At 37.0% G+C, this 27,918-nt stretch overlaps 3 protein-coding genes across 4 annotated transcripts in view; 2 read left to right on the top strand and 1 right to left on the bottom strand.

Moving 5' to 3' along the window:
- The first annotated feature begins 730 nt into the window (after positions 1-730).
- On the top strand, positions 731-8,702 carry LOC110935446 (phosphoinositide phosphatase SAC2). 2 transcript variants are annotated; one of them, XM_022177827.2, is made up of 17 exons: positions 731-889; positions 985-1,153; positions 1,612-1,816; positions 1,905-2,070; positions 2,728-2,938; positions 3,062-3,138; positions 3,430-3,617; positions 3,701-3,798; positions 3,882-4,015; positions 4,102-4,224; positions 5,485-5,848; positions 6,387-6,508; positions 6,597-6,710; positions 6,794-6,982; positions 7,076-7,252; positions 7,336-7,417; positions 8,340-8,702. In XM_022177827.2, exons 2-17 carry the CDS (start codon positions 1,067-1,069, stop codon positions 8,421-8,423), a joined length of 2,421 nt encoding a protein of 806 aa, XP_022033519.1. In that variant the 5' UTR covers positions 731-889; positions 985-1,066; the 3' UTR covers positions 8,424-8,702. The 2 variants fall into 2 exon arrangements, with proteins under 2 accessions (XP_022033519.1, XP_022033520.1); XM_022177828.2 differs by having other exon boundaries at positions 4,105-4,224.
- A 2,259-nt stretch (positions 8,703-10,961) lies between these two features.
- On the bottom strand, positions 10,962-15,698 carry LOC118491684 (ATP-dependent Clp protease proteolytic subunit). The gene is made up of 3 exons (XM_035989654.1): positions 15,628-15,698; positions 14,600-14,893; positions 10,962-13,979 (listed from the first exon to the last, which is right to left on the bottom strand). The coding sequence occupies exons 1-3, from the start codon at positions 15,696-15,698 to the stop codon at positions 13,754-13,756; spliced, it is 591 nt and encodes a 196-aa protein (XP_035845547.1). The 3' UTR covers positions 10,962-13,753.
- A 267-nt stretch (positions 15,699-15,965) lies between these two features.
- Positions 15,966-27,918, top strand: part of LOC118491682 (photosystem II CP47 reaction center protein-like) — a 13,965-nt gene continuing 2,012 nt past the window's right edge. The window contains exon 1 of the mRNA XM_035989653.1: positions 15,966-16,099. The gene's annotated coding sequence lies outside the window, so the exon portion shown is untranslated. The remainder of the gene's footprint in view (positions 16,100-27,918) is intronic.

Raw genomic sequence — 27,918 nt, forward strand, 5'->3', positions numbered from 1 at the left:
AAAATAGTGTAGAAAATAACAACCAGTTATTTATTTATTTATTTTTTTTTTTGAAAATTAAACTTTATTAACAAACAACCGACCCAAACCGGGCCGACCCAAAAACTACAGAAAAATTACATATTTACAAAGGAAACCCATGAACAACCAGTTATTTATATTTAACTAAAGAAATAATAACGTAACTATAACATGATACCATTCAAGTGATATCAATATTATCTTAGCATTCGAAAGTCTATGTGATTTTGACAAGACTTGATGAGACGATGAAGCCCATCAACACAAGTTTTTATTACATAACGAACACGTAACATGTCAAAGTTGGATTTAAAGGGCTTAGGTCGTAAATGGGCGAAACGTTGACACATTTAATAGTAATGTTGTGTGTGCGATTAGACGGTGGATAAACATATTGACCTGTCGTAAAACTAAAAGCTAAAGCTAAACATAAATTATAAACTACAAGTCCCTTCGAACAACAAGTATTTAGAACCCGTTAATTTACTTAAATAATAGAACATAGCAATGTTGGAGTTAAGTAATGACAAGAGAAACAAGTTGTTATAAGTTGTAATTAACAATAACAAGTATAGAATCAAAAAAATGGGAATATTCTTGACATGAAATGGGGGTAGAATTAGGCAAAATAATGTTAGCGGGAATATAGAAAGAAATTACATTTACACCGTATACATACACATACACCCTCTTAAATCTACCAAAAATACCTAAAATTTATTTAATTCCCAATTTTTCTGTGGATTACACTCGCCGGGAGCATCTTCTCTCTCTCTCTCTCTCTCCCTCTCTTCACCGGATCATCTCCGATCTACCATCAAAACACCTTTTACTTCATCTCAGCTTCCATTTCACGATCAGATTTCAGGTATAAACTATCAAATTTCCTTCAATTCAACTCCAATTTCACCATATCTGATCAATTGCATCAACTCACGACTTCTATATAACGACTGCGTGCAGGTTAAGTTTCCGGCGATCTCTCACGAGCTTTGTATTTGCTTGTGTGATTGAGCCCGGGCTTGACGCTCGGGTTCCGAAAACCATGGATTCGGAGAACGCTTGGATCAGACAGATGCCTAAAGTTGAGAATGCGTATCTGCACAAATCTAGACTCTATGAGACTCGCTCGGTATAATTTCAACTCACATCTACTCTACTGCTTTTTGTAATCAATTTCCTAGATTATATTGCTAAGTTGCCTTAATTTGAGATTAACTTTTTTCTGCTTATTATTGTCCATATTAAGCTAACCTTGGTGATGTTAAATTAGCTTAGATCATTGTTGGCGTGTAAGAGTTTTTGTTTGGTTTAGTATTGTTATTGCTGTAGTGTTATCTAAGAGCTCCACCATCCTGTTGTTGACTTAAAGAGCTTACAATGGAGCCTTTCGCGTATATGCGCGTTTGGCTTATAGACTGACTGATAATGACCAAGTAATCTTAGACTACATATAAATTATAAAGAATAATTGGTAGATCTATCAAAGTAGCTTCTATTCTTGTGATGGTTAAACTTTAGGCTCTGTAACTTACTAAATTGGAATACTACTCATTAAATGTTTTGACATTTGTTTTTTTTTTTTTACAGAATTTTTATATGATTGGACGCAGTAAGAACAGATCAGTTTGGCGAGTACTAAAGATTGATAGGACAGAGGCTTCTGAGCTACGTATTGTTGAAGATTCTACGCTGTACACAGAAAGTGAATGCTCTGAGTTACTGCAACGTATTCATGTTGGAAATGAGTCCACAGGGGGGCTTAAGTTTGTTACCATGTGTTACGGCATTGTCGGTATGCTTTATTCTGATGCTTAAGTCAGTGAGTACCTGTTAAAATGATTATTGTTTTTAGTTCTAACTGGTCTGTTTTCTGATTTTAGGGTTCATAAAGTTTTTGGGTCCTTATTACATGCTGCTCATTACAAAAAGAAGGAAGATTGGTGTAATTTGTGGTCACGCGGTGTATGCTATTAGCCAGAGCAAGATCCTGCCAATTCCCAATTCTACTAATGCACTTAATGTGGCTTTTACTAAAAATGAGAACAGGTCTTTCGCCAATTCTGCGAGTAAATGTAAAATGTATTTGGTATTAATTTGGCGAAGCAAAGCTAATAGAAGTCAGGAGTTACTTGTTAATCATTGTATCATGATAACCATTGATTTAGCCTGGGTTGTTTTTCATTTAGTTTTCTTGTTTTTACCCATAACTTGATATATTGCGTTTGCACGTTTCGTTTCTCTCTGCGATCGTTGCACTATAGGTATTGTCCGTTACTCCGTTGTTATATTTAAATATGGGCATTTATGACTTTAGATTTGCTTTTGTTATTTTAATAGTGTTACATAAACAGCTTGTCCACCTTACACTCACCATCTGTTACCAATAATTTCCTTGCCTTATTGTTAATGATACATCTTAGCTGATATGTAGTGCTTTTTTACACCCCTCTAGTTTCTTTTATTTCATATAGAGAACTTTTGCCCGTTTCCTTCCTGCAAGTTACAGGGGCGAAGTCCATTGCTGTTGTGATGTTAGTTTAAACTCTTGAGTGAGACAAGGTATCATCAGAGTTTCACAGGAAGACCAGTTATTGTGACTATATATTCATGTCTAATTTCTAACATTATCAGCTCTTGTGTTTTTGGTGATCTATCTTTAAGCATTCAATCAGATTTTTTGACATTAATTTTCTGTTTGACTAGATACAAGAAGCTTCTGTGTTCGGTGGATCTTACAAAGGACTTCTTTTTTAGCTACTCCTATCATGTCATGCAAAGTCTTCAAAAGAATTTGTCTACTCAGGAAACTTATGAAACGATGTTTGTCTGGAATGAGTTTTTGACTGCTGCGATCGATAATCAGCTCAAGAATAAACTCTGGACAGTAGCGTTAGTTTATGGCTTCTTCAAGCAGGTATCTTTGACTCTAGCATACAATAGTGGGAAATGGGAATGGCCAAAAACATGATTTAAATACTTGCTGATGATTGTGAAGCTATTCTTATAAATATAACGTGTCTTTTTATATGTTTGTAAGGTCAAACTGCTAATATCTGATAAGGAATTTAAGCTGACCCTCATTGCTAGACGATCTCGCCATTACGCTGGAACCAGGTTTGATTACCTTTCATCTTCAAATTCATTTAGTTTTTTTTTTTCTTCCGACCGCAAATGCAGTGGCTGCTATTAGTCTACGTTTGCTGACAGTATTGCTCAGTGTTACAGTTTGATGTATTATTTTATATTTACATATATATGACTCATTGCAGCAAGCCTTGGGGTTCAAACTAGTTGATGACATGATTAATTGCTTTAGTCATCATATTAGAGTAGCATTTGGATATTGCAATACTGTTTTTTTTTTCTTAAAGCTCTTGTTACTCATTTACTCCATGTATGGTGTAGATACTTGAAAAGAGGGGTGAATGAAAAGGGCCGTGTTGCCAATGATGTGGAAACAGAACAAATAGTATTTGAAGACGTTCCGGAAGGTTCTCCTGTGAAAATAAGTTCTGTCGTTCAAAACCGGGGCTCAATACCCCTATTTTGGTCTCAAGAAACTTCTAGATTGAATATGAAACCGGATATCGTCTGTAAGATCTACCAACTTTCAGACTCTTCGGTTTAGTGTTTACTATTTAATTTAATTTGCTAAGTATTGTATATATCCTTTTAGTGTCAAAAAAGGACCATACTTATGAAGCCACCAGGCTTCACTTCCAAAATCTTTACAAGAGATACGGTAATCCAATTATCATATTGAATTTAGTTAAGGTAAAAAAGAACTCCTATCTATACAGTTTGTGCCATTTCTGTCATGGGTTCTTTTAGTTATATTCGTCACGATGTTTTTTCAGACCAAGGAAAAAAAACCAAGGGAATCCCTTCTTCGTGTGGAGTTTGCTAAGGCTATCGAGTCCATTAATAAAGATTTACCTCGGGAAAGGCGCTTGAAGTTTCTTCACTGGGACATAAACAAGTATTCCAGAAAGTACGTATTTAAATTTCTTTCACAAATTTGTTTTTTCTGAAGAATTTATCTGAACACAAATTGTTTTTCCGTGTTTGGTTTCTCAGTAGATCTACAAATGTGTTGGCACTTTTGGGAAAAGTGGCTACTTATGCTTTGGACCTAACTGGCTTCTTTTTTTGTCAAGTATCCACTAATTCAAAGTCTCACGAGCTATTACATTATTCAGAGTAAGTTACTTCATACATATATAGAGGGTTCATTGGGGAGCACTAAAAAAGAGGGGAACCGGGGAACCATGCATTTAACATGTTAAAAATAAATTTTTTAAAAACTTTTTCGGAGCTTTTGTACATAAATACACTAGTATTAAGCCCCTGCGTTGCAGCGGTTGTCGTAAAACTGTGTCAAGTAGTATCAATGCTATATCATTATCAGCGATCACCAACACCAGGAAACTCGTAAAAACAAAATAAATAAAAACGGAAAAAAAAATAAAGCCGAGCGAAAAGCAGACGTAAAATCTTTGAAATTACGCACGCTCGTTGCAGAGAAATTAAATCGAAACGTAAAACATAGAAAAAATAGCTAAGTTAATCCAGGACCCGTGCGTTGCGACGAACATGTTAAACGGAGAAAAATAGATGTGTTTTGACGGGCCAAACGGGAAAAATATACGAAAAATGCTGAACCCCAAACGCACGCTGCGGTGCGTTAACTCACAAAATTTAGAACGAAACGAAAAGCTTAGGAATGATGAAAAGTATGATGGAACAAAATTGAAAATTAAAAAGAGTTGGGGTTAAATTGGAAAAGATGAAAAGCTTTAGATTAATAAGTAAAAAAAAAAAAACGAAGGGTCTAAATTGCAAAAGTATAAAAGTTTTGGGTAATATTATTAATAAGTAAAAAAACAAAATATTAATAATTTATTAGATATTAGATTTAGATATTTATAATATTATTAATTGGATTTATTAATATTAAACTAAAGATAAAGATAAGGATAAAGATAAGTGATATTTATATATATTGGTTATTAGTATTAAAAGAAATATATTATTAAATAAATATAAATAAAATTTATGTGGTTGAAAGAGAGAATGCCATGTGGCATTATTTGTAGTCTTTTATTAGTATTTAGATGTAGAAGCCATTTTAGTAAAAAAAATAAAAAAACAGTAAAAAAAAGGTTTTTTTTTTTAAATACAAAAATGATTTTTTTTTATTGGAATAGCTTCTACACATCTTTATATGCAAAAGCTCCGAATTTTTTTTGAAAAAAAAATACTTTTTAGCATTTTAAATTGAACTTTTAAGATATATTTAAAATGTTAAATACACTGTTCCCCGGTTCCCCACTTTTTTAGTATTCCCATTGAACCTCACACTATATATATATATTTTCAGAGCTATTACAATACCCGTTGATGCTCATTGTTGTGGGTTGACTTTTTATAACCAGCCCTTGTTTATAACCATCGATGCAGGGACGAAACTGGTGATAATCACGGTTTGCAGAACAACAGCACTGAGAACGGTGATGGTGATATGTCATATAATGTTGTGTTTAGTCATGATAGTGGCAATACAAGTAGGAAATTCACTGGCATGCCTCCTAAATATCAGACGGGTGTCCTTAGAACTAATTGTATAGATTGTTTGGATCGAACAAATGTTGCCCAATATGCCTATGGTTGGGCTGCACTAGGCCATCAACTGCATGCTTTAGGATATATAGATTCCCCAACTATAGAGCTGGATTCCCCTCTAGCAGATGATTTAATGGGGGTTTATGAGAAAATGGGTGACACCCTGGCCCATCAGTATGGTGGATCTGCAGCTCACAATAAGGTATTATACATGTGAACCTATTTTGTGATCATTTTTAACTTTATAAAGAGTAAAATGCTATTTTTGTCCCTGTGGTTTGGCCAGTTTTGCGACTCTCGTCCGAAGGTTTGTTTTTCCGCATCTGGATCCAAAAGGTTCGAAATCTTGCCATTTTCATCCGTCTTGTTAACTCTATCCATTTTTCTCCGTTAATTCAGGGGTATTTCCGTTTTTTTTTTGTTAACTTAAAGGGCAGTTCGGTTTTTTTCAAGGGTATTTGATCTTTTTACATAAAGTGAAAAAGACCGAATTGCCCTTTTAAGTTATCAAAAAGACGAAAATACTTCTGAATTAACGAAGAAAAATGGATGGAGTTAATGAGCTAGATGAAAATGGCAAGATTTCAAACCTTTTGGATCAAGATGCGGAAAAACAAACCTTTAGACGAAAGTCGCAAAACTGGCCAAACCTCAGAGACAAAAATAGCATTTTACTCTTTTTTAAATCAAATAAGACGTACTGCTATGTCAAAATGTAATATTGAAATTTCTTTATGCAGATATTTAGTCAGAGAAGAGGTCAATGGAAAGCAGCAACTCAATCTCAGGAATTTTTTAGAACTCTACAGCGTTACTACAGTAATGCATACATGGATGCTGAAAAGCAAGATGCCATTAATGTGTAAGCTAAACCATTAAGATATAAAAATAAAAGATAGATTTTTTAAACATGTTTAGTGATTAATCTAATTGGGTAATTGTTTGAGCAGGTTCCTGGGTCATTATCAGCCACAACTTGGTAGACCTGCATTATGGGAATTGGACTCCGACCAACACTTCAATGTCGGAAGCCGTGGCTCTAGTTGTTTAGAGGAAAACACAAGGTTGTTTAATTAAATTTTTGAAAGAATATAAAATAATAAAATCGGCACTTTGATATGAAGCTCCTGTTATTCCGCATATGCAGGGCACCATTTCAAAGGTCTTTGTCAGATGGCAACATTCTCCGTGACGCCAGCTCAGCAATTGATTATCAACAGAGGAATGACGAGTCGGAGCATGCATATCCTGAAGAACAACAAGATGATAATAGAAAAGGCCTATCTGAATCGTCACCTGAAATCTCAACTTGTGAAAGTGATTCAACATATCCAAGGTCTGCTGGATATTGTAATTTATTTATATAAATTTGCAAAGTAAAAGCAGTAGTTAGTTTTGGTTTGACACTTGAAAGTTGAAACACATGTAGGTATTCGCCCATGATGTCTGGTAGGCGGCTTTTCTTAGATGCTCTTTCTGAAGATTATCCCAACAGTGATCGCATATTCTACAACAAACGTTTGGATTCTTTCAACTGTTCTAATTTTCTTGATGTTGACCTGATTTCTTCATCTGCAAATTCATGTGAAGACGAACCATACGAAAGGTATTCATCCTTTATTTCAATCAATATTAATGACAGCAGTTGTCTCATTCATTTGTTAAAAAGCCTTACCTTTTCTGTTGCAGGTCCATGTTTATTACCTCCCCTGTAGGTGGCCGATCATCTGAGAATATATCATGTGATTCTGAAACACGTCAGCATTTCAAGGTGAGTTGTCTCCTTTTCATTTACCAGAAGAAAATACTGTTTTTGATGGTTATGGTTTATATAAGCAGTAATGTGTGTGGTAGGGGTGAGCAGAAAACCGAAAAAACTGATTTAACCGAAAAAACCGAACCACGCAAAAAACAGAAAATAACCGGACCGAAATTTACGTTCCAGTTGCGGTTTTGCATTTTATAAAAACCATAAAAACCGAACCTAATAACCGAAAAACTCATTTATATATTGATTTAGGAATTATTAGTTTTATTCTTGAATGTTAAGAACATTAGCATGTTTAATCATCCATGAAATGATTTATCCATTGCCTACAAGAACAACAAAATTTAGCATAAATTAAATTATTTTCAAAGTATTATAAAAGAAATGTCTTAATAAAAACTTTGGAGAAACATTAAAATAGATTAGAAGGTTAGGTTTATGTGTAGGGGCGGATCTACCCTTCAAGAAGGGGTAACCTCCGTTACCCCTTGACGCTCCGATAGTAGTGTAAATTTTGGAAAAATTTAACGTTTTTTCGATTTCGTTACCCTTTTTCTTTGAAACGTTGCCCCTATAATAATTTTCTAGATCCGCCACTGTTTATGTGAACAATATTAAATAAAAAGGTTAAATGTAGTAACTTAAACGTAAACGTCTACAAAGGATACTTAAATCTTGGTTTATACTTCTTATTTTTGAATATTATGTAGTTTTGTTCCAAAAACCGAAACAAAAAAGAAACGAAAACCGTACCTTGTACACCCCTAGTTTGTGGGGGTCACCTAGTTTAAAACTACGTTAAGGCCAGGGGACCAAAGTGTGTATTTGGTTTAACATTTCTTGTTAATTTTAAAAAAATTCTATAAGGGCATTATGGAAATTGTGGGAACAAAATCCAATTATTTATTTGTTGAAATACTTTTAGGGAAAAGAGCAAGAGGTGACAGCGGGTGAATACCCTGATGGATTTGTGAAATGGGTGATGCATGGAGGAGTGTTATTCACTTAAATCAATTTTGCTTGCGACGGAACAATAAAATTAATAGCGTTAAATCATCCCCGTCCAAAGGATGTGGCGAAATAAGTGGTATCATGAAAAGTTAAAACGAAAGTTTAAGGTATGGAGTTGATGAACATGAAAGAAAACAAATTGTTGTTGTAAAATTTAGGGTATGTGAATCTTTGTAAATATGTATACATGTATATTTTTTTTATCATACAGTTTATTGGTGGCCTGCCCAACCCTTATAATTAAATAAGTTGGTAGATAATTAGTGATTTGAAAGCATTAAAATTTTCATTTGTGATCACGAAGCTTCTTAAGGTTAGGTTAATCTATACCCCCACTCACTTGTCATTATTAGTGATTTATTCATGGAACGTGATTTTCGGGTTGTTGGACAGAAAAACAACCAACAATCCTATCCTTGCACTTAAGTTTCGTTTCCACTTCTTTTTATGTCTTGGTGTCGATCAGTGTTTCACTGGCGACAGTATTTTTGTAAAGGCACTTTCGAGTGCTTGAAGTTGGGGTGCAGAATTGCAATCTATTTATATAGTTTTTGGTTGAAAATACAATTTTTCATAAAACTGGAGTAAATGATGCATGTCTTTTGGCCTAAAGACAGCCATGAAGCATTCTTTTTTTAATTTTGAGCGGCCAGCGGCTCCTTCAGATGGCTACTGGCGAAATTCACATTGGGATATCCCGCCTTCGAAGCGAGGAAAACCCCACACCTAGGGCAGAACTAGCGATCGAAACCTACATGCCCAGTCTCACATCATCAAACTGATGCCTCCAAAATTAATGGGGAAGCAAGAATCGAACCTATGTCACTTGAAACAAAGTCTCTCCCTTACCACTCCACCACTAGTTCAAGCTAAAGCATTTTTGTAATGTTAATAATGATGTTTGTTGTACGTTATATCTTTTTTTAAACGTTGATTCTATCATATTTTCGACTTCTAAACTACATCTCACGTGTAATATTTTTATTTATATGGAGTTAAATGCCATTTTAGTCCCTGTGGTTTAGGCTACTTTGTCAGTTTAGTCCAAAGGTTTTATTTTTCGGCTGTGGGTACAAAAAGGTTTCACCGTTGCCATTTTAGTAAATTGGGTTAACTTCATCCATTTTTTTCTGTTAACAAGAAGGGTAATTCAGTCAGTTTATATGTAACTCTGTTAACTAGAAGGGCAATTCAGTCATATAAAATGACTAAATTGCTCTTCTTGTTAACAGAAATAATGGATGAAGTTAACCTAGTGGACTAAAATGGCAACGGTGAAACCTTTTTGGACCTACGGGCGAAAAATGAAACCTTTAAATTAAACTGTCAAAATGATCCAAACCACATGGACTAAAATGACATTTAACTCTATTTATATATTTATATATGTGACCTTTTTATTGGTAGGCCACTAACCCCATCAACTAAATAGCCCCATGTAAATAGAGAAAGTGTTAAATACAAACGGGGTTGTTAACGGTGCAAATTATATTTATCCTACAAATCGTAAGAATATATATTAGCATTTAAAAAAGTAAAATTAGCACATACTAAAACAGGGTGAGGTTCCGCTACAAAGTCCATTTTTCCTACAAAGTGTACAAAGTCTTAAAACACCACAATTTCAGCCATAAAACACACTCAAAACCCACAAATAACATAGTTAAGATCATTAAAACACAATATCCAAACCCTAACATTCCTTAAAAAAACTTCAAACGCACCATCGTACAACTATGAATATATAAAACACAATATGATAATCAACATAAAACACACTAATGTTAGTCATTCGATAATCAAAGCCTTATCATTCAAAACATAACACAAAACCCACAAATATGGTGTTTTAGTAATCTCCACTATGTTATTTTTGGATTTTGAGTGTGTTTTATGGTTGACATTATAGTGTTTTATGACTTTACACTTTGTAGGAAAAATGGACTTTATAGCCAACTCCCACCCTACTAAAACAATACATACATAAAAGTAACACTTTTGAGTATATTAGCACAAGAAAATTAGCCAGGATAATTGATTTAGCACATATGTTAATGATATCGGCACTTTTCTTTATCATAATTATATTAGCACATTGAAAACAAAAAGAAAATCCAAATAAAGAATTAATTGATTGTTAGCATAATTATAGAAAATTTAATATAATTGATATTATTTAGGTTATTATTTTACCATTTCTTCTTTTGAACAGGAAAATTGGGTCACATCTTCTTCTATTTTGCCGGAATTCTTTGATGCTCCGTACGAATTGACAATGGAATCATGTTCGTTGTAAGATCACTGAAGGAGGTCATCAATTTGGAGAGTTTTCTTCTACACGGAAACGAAGATCTTCGAGAACTAATATTGGACCGGGAATCAAAAAGGGAAAAAAGTAAAGTCTAAGCGCATATGGCACGAAAAGGAAATCCGATTTCGGTAAGACTTGATCTGAATCGTAGTTCAGATTCAAGTCGGATAATAGAAATGCTTTGGCAGGTTTATTGATAGAGATTAATCGTTTTTTCCCGGATGCATTGACGTTCCCCTTTTTCTAGTTATTGACGCGGGAAGGAATAAAGAAGATTAGAGATACAATTAAATACCAGCCCCCTCTTTTCTCTTTTTTCCCTTTTTTAGAACAAGGGAGGAAAGAGAAAGAATAAAAGTGCATTCAACAACTGTGAGACTCGGGGTCGGGTTGGAATTAAATTCATATGAAATTTCTATGGAAGTCGAATACAAACAGTGGTTCTAGGGAAAGAGTATTATACAAGATACTTATATGAAATGCTGTACTGTTATTTGTATTTGGTATTTGAAAGGTTAGAAATCTTTCTATCTTATTTCCTATATTGATTGTAGTGAAATCTTGCATAAGAGGATAGCAAGTTACAAATTCTATTTTGTTTTTCCTTCCTTTCTTCTTTTTCGTTTCGGATTGAAAGAGGAAGAGTTGAGTAAATGAAAAATCCAAAGGAGGTTCATAGCCAAGGGTAAAGATGCGCGAATACCGGTTCTTTTGGAATGTACCGCTTGTGTTCGAAACGGTGTTAATAAGGAATCAACGGGCATTTCCAGATATATTACTCAAAAGAACCGGCACAATACGCCTAATCGATTGGAGTTACTAAAATTCTGTCCATATTGTTACAAACATACGATTCACGGGGAGATAAAGAAATAAATTGAAGCGAGCACTTGCGCCCTTATCTTACAAGGAAAGGGAAAAATGACATTATATATATATATAACATATTTAAATTTAACATAGTTAAAGATAATTATAAACAAACCAAATCCTATTTATTTATTATAATTAGAGATCCGGCTAAAATAGGATTTTAGGGATAAGAAATAAACTAACCAAACCATGGATAAATCCAAGCGAACTTTTCTTAAATCCAAGCGATCTTTTCGTAAGCGTTTGCCCCCGATCCAATCGGGGGATCGAATTGATTATAAAAACATGAGTTTAATTAGTCGATTTATTAGTGAACAGGGAAAAATATTATCTAGACGAGTAAATAGATTGACCTTGAAACAACAACAATTAATTACTATTGCTATAAAACAAGCTCGTATTTTATCTTTGTTACCTTTTCTTAATAATGAGAAACAATTTGAAAGAACCGAGTCGACCACTAGAACTCCTAGTCTTAGAGCCAGAAAAAGATAGGTTTACTCTTTATTCACTTGAATTCAAATCCCCATCCGAACTCAAACGCGGATTTCTATTTTGTTGGAAAAATCCAAGAATCCGGATTGAATTCTTGTGTCGTAAGAAAAAAAAGAATAATCTGGGAAGAAGAAATTTTTTTAGTGAACGTGTTGATTCATATTTATTTTGACTACTTTATTTTGACTACTTTCTCATATTTATCATATTCTATTCATTTTTATTCGACCTTACCGGAGTTCATTCTCCGGGCAACTCCGTTTAACCGGTGGATTCCTTCCAACTTACTTCTTTTATGATCTCATTGGAAATCATATAAAGACAATTCCTATTTGATATAGCTATTTGTGCAAGTATTTTACGATTAAGAAGCAATTGTCTCTTGTACAGATCATTTATGAATCTACTATAACTATAGCATACCCCCCTTTCGCGAATTGCTGCATTTATTCGAGTGATCCACAAACGACGAAAATTGATTTTTTGCCTATCCCTATCCCGATGAGCCGAAACCAAAGCTCTTATTTTTTGTTGAGTAATAGTTCGAGTAAGTCTTGAATGAGCCCCCCGAAAGCTTGATGCAAATAAACGAATTTTTGTTCTACGTCTCCGAGCGATATATCCCCGTCTAATTCTGGTCATTGAATAAATGAAACTTTAATGAATAACTAATCGATTTCCTTTCTTTCAGTTATTCTTTTGCCCCTTTCCTAGTATATGAATAACAAAACGGATTTTTCCAATGTATAAACTAATAATTCCAATGGCTTTGGCTACTATAACCTTCCCAACCACAATTTTTCTTTATTTCGAGGCATTTCACCTCGAAATACGAAATTGTACTATACTAGGTATTAAAAAAGAAAAGTAATGATAAAGAAATAGTGGATTCCATCGTTTCTATGGTTACTTCTTAAACGGTGAGGTCTTCTCTATACACCGGAGCCTTTACTTCATTTAATCAGTGTTATTGCTAACTTGTATAGTTCACATTCTTCGGCTCTACCCATGAATTATCCAGTAATAGGTCTTTCACAACGAGCTCTACCTATACAGTAACGGTATTTAATTATGAAGATTGGCTGGGTAGCTGACCCTGTTAGTCCGTTCTTGCAAGAGGGGTTTATTTTAACTAAGATTTCCTCCGCTTAATGGATAACCATTTGCTACCAATGGAGAATTGCTTCTCATCTTGAATTGAGGTGAGTGGATTTACACCAACAGAAACCATAAATTTCATACACAATAAAAGGGGTATCATCGATTTTTAGATAGGAAATGTAGTTCGTTTTTCCGGTCTATCCTATTTGATCATTGATATTCGAACATTGTTCTCTTTCCTTTGTTCTAGTTCATGATCTGAACGAGTCGCACATACACCCTAGTACATGTTCCTCGACGCTGAGGGCATCCCCGAAGCGCGGGGGATTTTGTGACATTTCTAATTGGCTGTCTTGTATTTCTAATAAGTTGTTTAATCGTTGGCATGTTGAATCCTATACATAATGGGCTGGTTTAGATCGATCCTAACCGGATGATTATGAATTACTTTTATTCAATAGAATATAGAATAATAAAAAAAGTCATAGAATATTAATATTAAACTCGGCAGGGTGAATTTCAGAATTGACGTGAAATCTAGGCTATTGTCATTCAACCGCTACAAGATCAACAATTCCATAAGCTTGGGCCTCTGTTGCTGACATAAAAACATCTCTTTCCATGTCTTCGGATACAACCCATACGGGTTTGCCCGTTCTTTGTACATAAACCCTTGTCAGGGTTTCACGTAGTTTCAGCAGTTCTCCCACTTCCAGGATGAATTCTCTCGTTGCTACTTCAGAAAAAGAACCAGCAGGTTGATGGATCATTACCCTGATAATATAAGATAATAAAAGGATTCTCTATTTTTCATGATATGAGGGGAAGATACAAAGAAAGATAAAAGAATAACAAGAAAAAAAGATAGAATCGAACAACCGTACGGGCATTATGCATTGCATACGGCTCTACAATAAAATTGACCCTTACCTTCCATAAAATAAAGAAAAAATAGGATCGATCAGACCCCGATCGGTAAATGATCAACTTACCACCCTTCCTTTCAGAGGAATTCAAAAATACTATGATGGCTCCGTTGCTTTATATATTGATTATATTTTTTTGTCTGTTATTTGTCTGTCATTCAGCAATCCCAAAGTGGCTTTTTTATTTGATCAAATAAACTAAGGAAAAAAGAATTTTTTTTTCGCTCTATAAATATTGTTAAGAGACCTCTGGTGTGAAAAAAGTTTGTGACGCTGAACTGGACTTCCAAGAATAAAATAGGAAATACCTTTTTATCATATTACTCTCTCGATACATAATCTAATGTTTTGAAAACAAAATTTCTTATATCAAATTCAAAGTGCCATGCTATTATTACTTAATATTCATATTTCATATGGCGAAGGCATAGTCTTCTTTTTTCTCTCAAATAAAAGCCCCATTGGCGCCAAGCGTGAGGGAATGCTAGACGTTTGGTAATTTCTCCTCCGACCAGGATAAAAGATCCCATTGAAGCAGCTGATCCCATGCATATTGTATGTACATCTGGTTGCACAAATTGCATAGTATCATAAAGAGCCACTCCCGGTATTACCCATCCGCCAGGAGAGTTTATAAACAAATACAGATCTTGGGTATCATCCTCGATACTGAGATATATCATAAGACCAATCAGTTGATTTGAGATCTCACTATCAACCTCTTGCCCTAAAAAAAGTAATCTTTCTCGATAAAGTCGGTTGATTAGGGTCAAATTGTATCCCTTCGGAACCGTACAGGCGCCTTTTGACGCATACGGTTCAAAAAAAAAAAAAAGAATCAATGTGTAGATTCCAATACTTTTTTTTTTCATAGCAAGTTCCTTCTAACTTATAATAATAGGATTTTCTTTGATTTTTCACTAAATACGAGTTTGTCTTCCTTTCCTTATAACGTATAATAAAAAAAAAGGAATTCATTAAACTTATCCAATTTACTTCTCATTGATGGATTGTTTCATCGAGATCCAATCCAAATCACGATGTCATTTTCTTGTTCTTAAATGGGCCTCTTTAATCTTTTTAGGTTTATGCTCTACTCCGGGTAAAGATCCGCCCGATTTTGATTTGCACATATAGTACAAATGCTCCCATTACCACTTCTTTTTGTTATCCCTTCAGAGTTTGAAAAAACTTCTACTTACAAAAAGAGATTTCTTTAAAAATAGGAATCCTTTATGAAATAAAATAGATATATTACCACTTGGTTTTTTTTAACAGAGCCTGGATACTTCAATGTAGCAGTCCAACTAAGCCAACCATAAATTCTTCTAATTGATAATAGTAATTCGAATCCCCCCCAAAAATGGATCTAATTACACTTCACGCTCTAAATTTTTTATGATTCAATTAATCTTTCGTGGGCGAAACAGAGGATATCTCGATTGGGGAGAAAACGGGGAAATCCCATATGACCCAATATATCTGACAAGTCGCACTATATGTCAACCCAAGATGCATCTTCCTCACCAGGACTTCGAAAAGGTACTTTTGGAACACCAATAGGCATTAAATGAAATAAAAAAGAACTAAGTACTATATTTTACTTTGATGTGGAAACGTAACAAAGCCTTTCTTTTTATTTATAATATTGTACTTTATCTTTATAATATTGTACTTTATCCTAATCAGATTTTATTCATAAATTCTGAAAAATTTATAAAGAAAATAAGAAAAAATAAGGGAAAATGATTACGACTAGTGTCCTCTAATGATGAACAAGTATGGGCACATTCGCTCATAGAAAATCGCATTAACTTCCCCATTGCGTATTGGTACTTATCGAGTATAGAATAAATCTGCTTCTCTTTGTTCCTACGAACAAAATTGTTCCATTATTACCAACAGAATAGAACAAATATGAACCCTTACGTTGAAATAATCCACTAAATAGGGGGGTCCATAACATAGTTGATGCGTGTCAGTGTATATATGTTTTTAGATATATATTTAAGCCCTTTTTACACTTTTAGTCAAGTTTTAAATTTATAAAACACGATATTCACTAACACTAAACACACATATGGGCAAGTGCACCCATCGTGGACGTAGTATAGTGTTGGTAAGATACCGAGGTCGTCCAAGGACACAAGAGCTTTTAATACCGGTTTATCCTCAACGTCTAATCAAATCAAAAAGGTTAGAAAAATGTTTTAAACTAAGAAAAATAAAAACTAATTAAATGCTGAAAATAAAATAAAATAAAAACAGATAGACAAGATGAATCACTTGGATCCGACACGTGTATTAGTATAACCTTTGATTATTTTCGCACTTTTGCACTTGTTTAAGAGATTATCTTAGTTATTGTAGTAGGCCCCTCTTTTGAAGGCGACGTTACCCTCAACCCAGTAGTTTGAGTCAGCAAGGATACAATCCTAAAGGGTCGGATTATTGAAAGATAATGAATTAAGTTATTAATGCAAATTGTGGTAGGCCCCGCTTTTGGCGGTGACGTTACCCTCGGCTAAGTAGTCTGAGTCAGCAGGGATACATCCTAAATAGTCGGGTTATAGTATTAATAGTAGTTAACTTATGAGGGGGTCAAAGAGTTTGGATCCCCGCCATCCAATACCTATGGGCATTGAAGGAGATCCTACTAAATTTGACCCAGGTCCCAAGCAGGACCTCTAAACGCTGAACAAGGGCAAGACCCTTACCAAACCGTTCCCTTAACCCCCGACCAGGTAGCCAACATACCTCCATATAGACCGTGGAGATATGAATGGTGAAAATCTTTTATTTTATATAGACAGTAAAATAATGCCAAGACACCACGGACAAACGATAAGGAAAGATCACCTTCAACATAAGTAACTAGTTATTAAAGTCATTAATACAAAACCAAATAAAAAGTGCAAAAGATTAAAAATAAAAAGTATTATACTAAACACTTGTCTTCACCAAGTGATGTAAGAGACTTAGGCAAACATGACCTTGATTGTCAAGAACTCTTACGATCAATCTTGGATCCCGAGACGACTCACACACTCTACGATGGACAATGGATGATGGTGGTGGATGATGGTGTTATGGTGGTGGTGGGTGGTGGATGAAGGAGAGAGGTGGTGTGCCAAGGGATGAGAGAGAATGAAGCCAAGCTCCTCTATTTATAGGCTGAACAGAAGGCTGGACACGGCCCCGTGTCCGCTGGACACGGCCCCGTGCCCGCCTGACACTCTCTCTCCTCATTAATTGTAATTGCGAATTACAATTAATGCGCCTGCTGTACTTTCACCACGCCCCCGTGCCCGCTGGACACGGCCCCGTGGTGGGCAATGGAAGCTTCTACTGGTTTGTCTTTTCTGCTGCTTCCTGGGCACGCCCCCGTGTTCGCTGGACACGGGGCGTGTTCAGACTCTGTTTCTTCTCCTTTGCCTTGGGAGATGCCGTTGAGGGTCCGGGCAGTCCACTTTTGTTCCTTTTCTTGTATTTATGGTAGAATTAGCTGTCTTTTTGCTTCTTTTGTGATTTTGAGCTCATTTCATCCTGAAAATACAAAAGGAAGACAAAAACACTCTTTTTCCAACATTAGTACTTAAAAAGGGTTAGTTTTATGCCCTAATTGATGTGATTTATATGTTGCATTTTACACACATCAAATACCCCCACACTTGAACTTTTGCTTGTCCTCAAGTAAAACTCTTTAAATGTGGCTTACACTCCCAAATGGAATAGGTAGAAGAGAAGTTTTTTTAGCTTGTCCTAGAGTGTCGGGAATCCAAGGTTTTTATAGGTTTTATTTTTATTTATTTACAATCCTATTCGTTATGATTTATTTTGAAATTTTCATAAGATGAATTACTTATTTGGGCATAGCATGCCTTATTAAAATTCCATTTATATACAAGTTCACATACCTCACGGGAGATCACTCAACACTCGGCCGAAGGTGTATATTTTTAGTGAATCACTCGAGAGCGGCACGGAACTTACGTCTTCCATAGGCTTGCCAAGCAATCAATCCTCCTCCTTTTTAACTTTTTACCTTTGCAAATATCAAGAGGACTTTTTTGGGTGAAGGCTTGGGTTTAAAGGTGGGTGGTTGGTTAGTGGTTAGTAAAAAGGGCGAAAATCGTAACAAGCGTCGGTTTTCGTGAAGTACCTTGTTTTTAGTGACTTTTTATTTTGAAGTATTTCTCCAAACAAGCTTTTATAGCTTTTGTTTGTTTTTTACTTCATCATTTTTTTTTTGATCGTCACATAAAAAGGTGAGTTTACGAAAAAAAAAAAAACGAACTTGTTACTAAAAAAAAATAAATAAAAAGGTTTTTGGTGGGTAAAAAGGGTTTTGGGGTAATGAAATGAAAGGTTTAGGCTCAAAGGGGCCATCTAGGGGGATTTTGGGTAGGTAAAAAAAAATGAAAAATAATGGTTTTGAAAGAAAAAATGGTTAGTCCTAATGCCTCCATCATTTACTTACTTGGGTTTAAGTTGGTAAGGACCGGGAATGTATCGTCGTGGCAAGTTCTAGATTTGTAAGGACCGAGCGGCTATTCACACAAGAAACGAAAAATGAGCATTTAATCTAAATATGTGTATTTTTATGCTCAACAAAGGCTCAAAAACTCACTTTTGTGGGAATGGGTTTTTAATGTGACCAAGCATATATGATCGAATTTTTAACTCGACTTGTTATACCGTTTCATAATTTTCTTATGTTGGTTCCTTTTTTTATCACGACGCTATTGGTTGTAAACTTTTAAAAATATAACCTTTTTAGAACTTGTTATTCCCAACTTAAACTAAGACAAGTAAATAAAAAAAAATGAAAAAGTTTTTGAAAAAATTTGGGGTGTTTAGCGGTTCCAATAGAGTTTTGTGTAAGGCTTGTGTTTAGGATTTTGCAAAATTTCAAGGTTTTAGCATCCCCCCCACACTTAAATTACACATTGTCCTCAATGTGTCCAAAAATAACGTTTTTGGTTGATTAGAATGTATAAAAGTGGGTTAAAAAGCAAAGATTTATGTTACTGGCAGTCTGGACACGGCCCCGTGCCCATTGGACACGACCCCGTGGTGAACTGCCAGTAACGATAACTTACAGAAGCTGAACACGGGGGCGTGTCGGCTGGACACGACCTCGTGTCTGGCAAAAAATTGCAGGTCAGTAGCCAAACAGCAGATCTGGGAGATGAACACGGGGGCGTGTCGGCTGGACACGTCCCCGTGTGGACAGTCTGTTAGCCTGAAAAATAGGTTTTGTCTCCCGGTTTCTCCATCATGGGGCTGCAAGTGCTAATGTTTAGCACTCTAACCCTTGCATTGCACCTGTTTAAACACTAAATACCAACCAAACAAGCACAAACCATCCTAAATTACCATCGTCAAGCATCATCCAAACACAAAGTAAAAATAAAACAAAGATAAAAAGTAGTTAGAGAAAGTAAATTGTTCGACAAATGGCACGCAGGCCATGAATTGTTTGATAGATAGAAGGGCAATTAAACCTGTGGGCTCATCACCAACCAGCCCCTTGTTCCTCCAAGCCTCCTACTCCATGTCTTCATCACTACCATCACCTCCACCCCCTTGCCTCGCCATGTACTCCCGGATGCTACCGATATCATCTTGTATATCGTTAATGTTGCGTTCGATAGCTCCAACCCGGTGGTGTGTGTTGTTGGCGAGGTTGTAGGTGTTCCTTGAGCACATGAGGTTTTCCTGCAAAAGATCATGTAAACTTTGAAAGTTAGGAAAACCACCTCCTTGAGAGGAGGATTGGCCCGCATCGCCTTGGGGTGGATACGGAAAATGGGGATGTGGTGTATGAAGAACTAGAGCCTCTTGCGGGTTCCATGCATAGCCTTGCGTTCTCTGAAAGCTCACCGTCCCGTCCTCCGCTTCATAAAGCAAGTTCATGGATCGGCAAATGTGATAATCGACCCGTCCCGACCATGGACTCCTTTCGAAGGACCTTGGGATATTCGTGAAGTGCTTGAAAAGACGGTACACCCATCCTCCGAAGAAGATCGGTGTAGGAGCATGAGCAAGGCGGTTTAGGTGCATGTTTCGCAGTAGGAGGTACGGAACATCTAGAGGCTTCTGGTTGTGGATGCAGTGAAGGACAACCAAATCTTTCAACCCAACAACGCCACTACTGTTGTGGCATTGGTTCAGCGAGTACGATAGGAGCCTGTGGATGTATCGGTATAGCGGGTCCCTCAGTTTGGTACTTTTGGTGCTGCTCGGGTTGTAGATTCCTTCACCTATTTGAGCCCATGCGGCTTGGCGTTCGGTTGCATCCAAGTCTCGTAACCCCCCTGTATTCTCTTCATTCCCCGCTTCCTCTTCACTATATAGCCCAATGATGGCTCCAAACTGTGCCATGGAGGTTCTAAACGTGGTCCCTCCACATCGAAATTCGACCGCGTCATGATCAAACGGTTCGCGTCTCGAGTTGAAAATGAAGGTGCTATAGAACTCCATCGTGCATTGATGTACCGACCGTAGTCGGGTGGTCAATGCGACATGCAGTGGACCCCTCACAATGTTGTTGAAGCGGTCAAGTTGGTTTACCATGGTTAGCAAATCAGTACACGCCCGCCTTGGGTACTCTTCCGGTCTTGTTTGTAGAACCTCGTACCGTGCCCTAGCGTCCAGTTCATTTGCGCTAAACCTTGTGAATTTCGACAACTGAAAAGAATACATAAAAAGTTAGTACGAAACAAGGAAAATCAGAGTGAAACTGCAAACAGTGGGCTGGACACGGCCCCGTGTTCAGCGGACACGGCCCCGTGTCCAGGCGTCTGTAACCCAAAAATTCCATTTTTCGTCCCGGTTTCGAAAACCTGAAAATTTTTTAGCCCAATAGTAGCGGTTTCCCCCGAAAATGAAACCCTAAGTGTCATTTTTCCCAAAACAAACCGTTTACCCTTTCAATTTCGTGTTTTTCGGTTCAAGAACAAGGGTTTGGGGTTTTATTTGGAAATCGGACAAATCTATCAACAATACTTGCCTAGTTACTTTCTACTACACTAATCTAAACTACTACTAACAAATTTCATCAAAAATTTTGAGTTCGATCCGGATGAACATGAAGAACCCTAGATTTTTCCCCAATTTTTAATGTTTTAACTACATGCAAGTAACTAATCTAACTACTAATGAAGATAGAATCATACCTTGACGTTGTTAGATTCGGTGGTGACGTTGAATAACTGCAGAAAATCGCCTCAAACCAGAGAGTTTTCGGGTAAACGGGGCGTGTGGAATGGTGTAACTGATAGGAAAAGAGGGTTTTATCCCGACAGTCGCCTCGACACGGCCCCGTGTCCAGCGGACACGGCCCCGTGCCGGGCAAAGTTTTTGAATTTTTTTTTTTTATGTGCTCGTGTGCATGCCCCTTATTTCCGAAAAATGGTTAGAAGATTTACCGGTTTAAACGTACACTTACCTGTAACATGTCGGGTATGAGTTTATTCGTTAACCGTTTGAAGTGAGATCTCCTCTTCCTCATCCTCAATGGATCCTCGGTAGAGTTTCAGCCGTTGGCCATTGACTTTAAATGGTGTCCCATTTCGAGTTTTAATTTCTACTGCACCGTGTGGAAAAACATGGGTGACGGAAAAAGGTCCTGACCACCTAGATTTTAACTTAGCAGGAAATAATCGAAGTCGTGAATTAAACAATAGAACTTGGTCTCCAACCCGAAATTCATTAGATTTAATATATTTATCATGCAAATTTTTCATTCTTTCTTTATAAATTTCGGAGTTAGAATATGCATAATTCCTAAGTTCGTCTAATTCGTTTATTTGACAAAATCGATTTTTACCGGCATTTTCCAAATCTAAGTTTACGTTTTTTATTGCCCAGTAGGCTTTGTGAGCTATTTCTACTGGCAAGTGACAACTTTTTCCATAGACAAGTTTATATGGGGTTGTGCCTATAGTGGTTTTATAAGCAGTTCTAAAAGCCCATAAAGCGTCGTCTAATTTATCGGCCCACTCTTTTTTATTTATTCCTACGGTTTTTTCAAGTATTCGTTTTAAACCTCGATTAGTCACTTCGGCTTGCCCATTGGTTTGAGGATGATATGCCGTTGAGACCCGGTGATAGACCCCATACCTTGTTAATATTTTTTCGAGTTGATGATTGCAAAAATGGGTACCTCTATCACTTATCAAATCCTTTGGTGTCCCGAAACGAGAGAACAGCTTTTTCAGAAATTTTACCACCACTCTTCCATCATTTGTTGGAAGAGCCTCGGCCTCTGCCCATTTAGACAAGTAATCGACTGCCACAAGTATATATTTGTTTCCCTTCGAAGGTGGGAAAGGTCCCATGAAATCGAGTCCCCACACATCAAAGATTTCACAGACGAGAATGCCATTTTGAGGCATTTCGTTTTTGGAAGAAATATTACCTGATCTTTGGCAGGCATCACATGTCTTTACAAGGTTTTGTGCATCCTTGTAAATGGTCGGCCAGTAAAATCCTGAATCAAATACCTTTCGTGCGGTACTTGCGGCACCATGATGTCCTCCGTATGGACCTTCATAACAATGATGGAGAATTCTTCGTGCTTCATTACCATAGACACACCTTCGGATGAGCTGGTCGGCACACATTTTGAAAAGATAGGGGTCTTCCCAAAAGTAATGCTTTACATCAGCAAAGAATTTTTTTCTTTGATGATGTGGCCATCCTTTGGTGACTACACCGCTGGCTAAGAAATTAGCATAGTCGGCATACCATGGTTCTTGTCTACTCTCCATCATTTCCAAGGATTCCGTGGGAAATTTCTCGTTGATTTGCTCGTCTCTGGTTGTCTCCAAAGCTGGGTCTTCTAAGCGTGAGAGATGATCTGCAGCAGTGTTTTCTGCTCCTCTTTTGTCTTTGATTTCAATGTCGAATTCTTGGAGGAGTAGAATCCATCTTATCAAACGGGGTTTTGCGTCTTGCTTCTTGAAGAGGTACCTGATGGCTGCAGGGTCTGTATAGACTATTGTTTTAGAAAGAACAAGATAAGAACGAAATTTATCAAAAGCAAATACCACCGCTAGTAATTCTTTTTCTGTAGTTGTATAATTTTCTTGCGCATCATTAAGAGTTTTACTAGCATAATAAATTGGGTGGAAATGTTTTTCTTTTCTTTGTCCCAAAACTGCTCCAACAGCGAAGTCACTTGCATCGCACATGATTTCGAAAGGAAATTTCCAATCTGGCGCTATCATGATAGGTGCATTGACTAGCATTTCCTTGAGGGTTAGAAATGCTTGATTGCATTCCTTGTCAAAGATGAAGGGTGCATCTTTTTCAAGTAATTTTGTTAGAGGCCTTGAAATTTTTGAAAAGTCTTTGATAAACCTTCTATAAAATCCGGCATGTCCTAGGAAACTTCTGATTGCTCGCACGGAGGATGGAGGAGGTAATCGAGAAATAGTCTCTATTTTTGCTCGATCAACTTCCATTCCTTCGCTTGAGATTTTGTGACCGAGTACTATTCCCTCTGTTACCATGAAATGGCATTTTTCCCAGTTAAGGGCGAGGTTAGTTTCCTCACATCGGGATAGCATTCGTTCAAGATTATCGAGGCATTGGTCATATGAGTCTCCAAAGATGGAAAAGTCATCCATGAAGACTTCCATTGTCTTTTCGATCATATCATGGAAAATGGCGACCATACAACGTTGGAATGTTGCAGGCGCATTACATAGACCGAATGGCATGCGTCGATATGCAAAAGTTCCGTAGGGACATGTGAAAGTTGTTTTCTCTTGGTCTTCTGGTGCTATCGGTATTTGAAAGTAACCTGAAAAACCATCTAAGAAACAATAAAATTTATGACCGGATAATCTTTCTAACATTTGATCAATGAAGGGCAAAGGAAAGTGGTCTTTCCTAGTCGCTTCATTTAATCGCCTATAATCTATACAGACTCTCCATCCTGTGACGGTTCTTGTTGGTATTAATTCATTTTTCTCGTTAGTTATTACCGTCATACCTCCTTTCTTTGGGACTACTTGAACGGGACTTACCCACGGGCTATCGGAGATAGGGTAGATTAGTCCGGCGTCGAGTAGTTTGATGACTTCATTCTTAACCAATTCTTGAACATTGGGGTTCACTCTTCGTTGTGGTTGAATTACCGTCTTGTAGTCATCATTCATTAAAATTTTGTGCGTGCACATGGAAGGGCTTATTCCTTTAATATCTACAAGCTTCCAAGCGATCGCGTTTTTGTGTTTTTTAAGTAGGTTAACTAATTTCTCTTTTTCTTTATTACTTAATTTAGATGAAATAATTACGGGTAAACTACCTTCTTTGTCTAGGAAAGCATATTCCAAACCTTTAGGAAGTTCTTTGAGCTCAATGGGTGGGTCTTTAGAAGACACCTTATTTTGTGGCTCATCTAGATCAAGAACCTTAAAAGTTTGTTCTATGGCTATCTCTTCCTCGACAAAGTGGTCCTCTTCGTTGGTTGTATCGGGTGGTTCAGCTTCATCTTCAATTAGGGGGTCATTGTTGCCAAAAGGATATTTCATTGAGCGCTCAAGATCTATGCTCCTTTTGAATGCCCCTAATTGGAGAGGTAGATTGTTAAATTTCCGGTTTTTCAAAGCTCTATGAGTTTGTACAAAAGGCTTTCCCAAGACCAGAGGGGCGTCATCTAGGATGACGAAGTCGGTTGGGATTACCATTTGATTTGTTTGAACCAAAACATCTTCAACTACACCGATTGATTTTATTACTTTCCGATTGGATAGAAAAATGGGTATTTGAAGTGGAGTAAAATCACTAACACTTAATTTTTCAAAAATATAGTTAGGCATTATGTTAACACAAAGATCCTTATCGATGGTGATATTGCTAATAAATGAATTTTGAAAGAAACATGGAACCGGTGTAATGTTAATTTCAAAAGGGTCTTCTTTTATTAGCGAGGTTTGATCATTAGTTAACTTAACACTTACTAAGTCTTTGATTTTAGCACTAATGTTTAACTCTTTTAAAAACTTGGCATGAGGGGTTATTAAACAATGATTTTCGAAAGTAGGTGACAAGAGGTTAATTTCTTCAAAATTAGACTCTTCTTGAATTTTAACATTATCGGACTCACCATTTTCGTTGTTTAACTCATGTGTCGGTTTTTCACTTTCTTGTTCTTCCATTTTTACACTTTCAACTATCTCTACGTTATTATCATTTTTTAGCTCTTCTCTTGCGCGGGATTCTTCTTCCCTTGCGCGAGATTCTTTTATGCAACGTTCGATAGTTTTAATGTGTTCTAATATCCTATTGGTCACTTCGGTGAGATTGAAAGAATTTGGATCCTCAAAGCTTGAATCCGGTTGTTCGATCCTTGGTTCCTCATAGTACTCATATGAAGTAGATGGTTCACACCATTGTTCTTCATTGTAAGTATATGATGGATAAGGGTCGAAACTTTGTTCTTCATAGTACTCATATGAGGTGGGTTGTTCACGCCATGGTTCCTCATAATAAGAATATGAAGGTGGTGGCTCATATCTTGAGTCTTCAAAGTATGAGTATGAAGGCTCATACCTTGGTTCATCAAAATATGAGTATGAGGGAGTAGGTTCATACCTTTGGTCTTCATATGATGTGTATGAAGTTGATGGCTCGTACCTGGGCTCCTCATAATGGTTGTATGAATTGGATGGTTGATATGAGTTATTATATTGAACCGAGCGTGCGTTACGACAATTAGTACAATAATTACCCCTATAATCATCCTCATCATAGGTGTAGTTGTAACCTCTTGAGTATTGATCCATAAGAATCACTCAACAGACCACAACTGAGTCTCGGGACCAGAAAACAAAAAATAAGACGGAAACAGAAGCTGGACACGGCCCCGTGTTCAGTGGACACGGCCCCGTGTTCAGGGTCTGTATCTGGGCGTTTTAATTAAATTTACTGATCACGTTGAGCACGGGGGCGTGTTCAGTGAGCACGGCCCCATGTTCAGACTCTGTATCTGGGTATCTACTCTAAAAATATGCAGCACGGGGGCGTGTTCAGCGAGCACGACCCCGTGTTCAGGCTACTGTAAATGCAAAACTAAACTAAAATGCAGAAAAAAATGCGCGCGTTTTGAAAAGGTTTTGAAAAACTGATTAGGCCGTCGATTTTAAGCTTTCTTAAAATCCTTGTGTCCCCGGCAGCGGCGCCAAAAACTTGATGCGTGTCAGTGTATATATGTTTTTAGATATATATTTAAGCCCTTTTTACACTTTTAGTCAAGTTTTAAATTTATAAAACACGATATTCACTAACACTAAACACACATATGGGCAAGTGCACCCATCGTGGACGTAGTATAGTGTTGGTAAGATACCGAGGTCGTCCAAGGACACAAGAGCTTTTAATACCGGTTTATCCTCAACGTCTAATCAAATCAAAAAGGTTAGAAAAATGTTTTAAACTAAGAAAAATAAAAACTAATTAAATGCTGAAAATAAAATAAAATAAAAACAGATAGACAAGATGAATCACTTGGATCCGACACGTGTATTAGTATAACCTTTGATTATTTTCGCACTTTTGCACTTGTTTAAGAGATTATCTTAGTTATTGTAGTAGGCCCCTCTTTTGAAGGCGACGTTACCCTCAACCCAGTAGTTTGAGTCAGCAAGGATACAATCCTAAAGGGTCGGATTATTGAAAGATAATGAATTAAGTTATTAATGCAAATTGTGGTAGGCCCCGCTTTTGGCGGTGACGTTACCCTCGGCTAAGTAGTCTGAGTCAGCAGGGATACATCCTAAATAGCCGGGTTATAGTATTAATAGTAGTTAACTTATGAGGGGGTCAAAGAGTTTGGATCCCCGCCATCCAATACCTATGGGCATTGAAGGAGATCCTACTAAATTTGACCCAGGTCCCAAGCAGGACCTCTAAACGCTGAACAAGGGCAAGACCCTTACCAAACCGTTCCCTTAACCCCCGACCAGGTAGCCAACATACCTCCATATAGACCGTGGAGATATGAATGGTGAAAATCTTTTATTTTATATAGACAGTAAAATAATGCCAAGACACCACGGACAAACGATAAGGAAAGATCACCTTCAACATAAGTAACTAGTTATTAAAGTCATTAATACAAAACCAAATAAAAAGTGCAAAAGATTAAAAATAAAAAGTATTATACTAAACACTTGTCTTCACCAAGTGATGTAAGAGACTTAGGCAAACATGGCCTTGATTGTCAAGAACTCTTACGATCAATCTTGGATCCCGAGACGACTCACACACTCTACGATGGACAATGGATGATGGTGGTGGATGATGGTGTTATGGTGGTGGTGGGTGGTGGATGAAGTGTGAGAGAGGTGGTGTGCCAAGGGATGAGAGAGAATGAAGCCAAGCTCCTCTATTTATAGGCTGAACAGAAGGCTGGACACGGCCCCGTGTCCGCTGGACACGGCCCCGTGCCCGCCTGACACTCTCTCTCCTCATTAATTGTAATTGCGAATTACAATTAATGCGCCTGCTGTACTTTCACCACGCCCCCGTGCCCGCTGGACACGGCCCCGTGGTGGGCAATGGAAGCTTCTACTGGTTTGTCTTTTCTGCTGCTTCCTGGGCACGCCCCCGTGTTCGCTGGACACGGGGCGTGTTCAGACTCTGTTTCTTCTCCTTTGCCTTGGGAGATGCCGTTGAGGGTCCGGGCAGTCCACTTTTGTTCCTTTTCTTGTATTTATGGTAGAATTAGCTGTCTTTTTGCTTCTTTTGTGATTTTGAGCTCATTTCATCCT

Source organism: Helianthus annuus, chromosome 4, assembly GCF_002127325.2.
Source record: "Helianthus annuus cultivar XRQ/B chromosome 4, HanXRQr2.0-SUNRISE, whole genome shotgun sequence".
NCBI lineage: Eukaryota > Viridiplantae > Streptophyta > Magnoliopsida > Asterales > Asteraceae > Helianthus > Helianthus annuus.

Coding starts and splice junctions, on each gene's coding strand:
- LOC110935446 (XM_022177827.2), top strand. CDS start 1,067: ATGGATTCGGAGAACGCTTGGATCAGACAGATGCCTAAAGTTGAGAAT. Junction 1,817..1,904: donor CATGTGTTACGGCATTGTCG/GTATGCTTTATT, acceptor TTCTGATTTTAG/GGTTCATAAAGTTTTTGGGT. Junction 3,139..3,429: donor CGCCATTACGCTGGAACCAG/GTTTGATTACCT, acceptor TGTATGGTGTAG/ATACTTGAAAAGAGGGGTGA.
- LOC118491684 (XM_035989654.1), bottom strand. CDS start 15,698: ATGCCTATTGGTGTTCCAAAAGTACCTTTTCGAAGTCCTGGTGAGGAA. Junction 14,894..15,627: donor GCATCTTGGGTTGACATATA/GTGCGACTTGTC, acceptor TTTGACCCTAAT/CAACCGACTTTATCGAGAAA. Junction 13,980..14,599: donor CTAGCATTCCCTCACGCTTG/GCGCCAATGGGG, acceptor TTATATTATCAG/GGTAATGATCCATCAACCTG.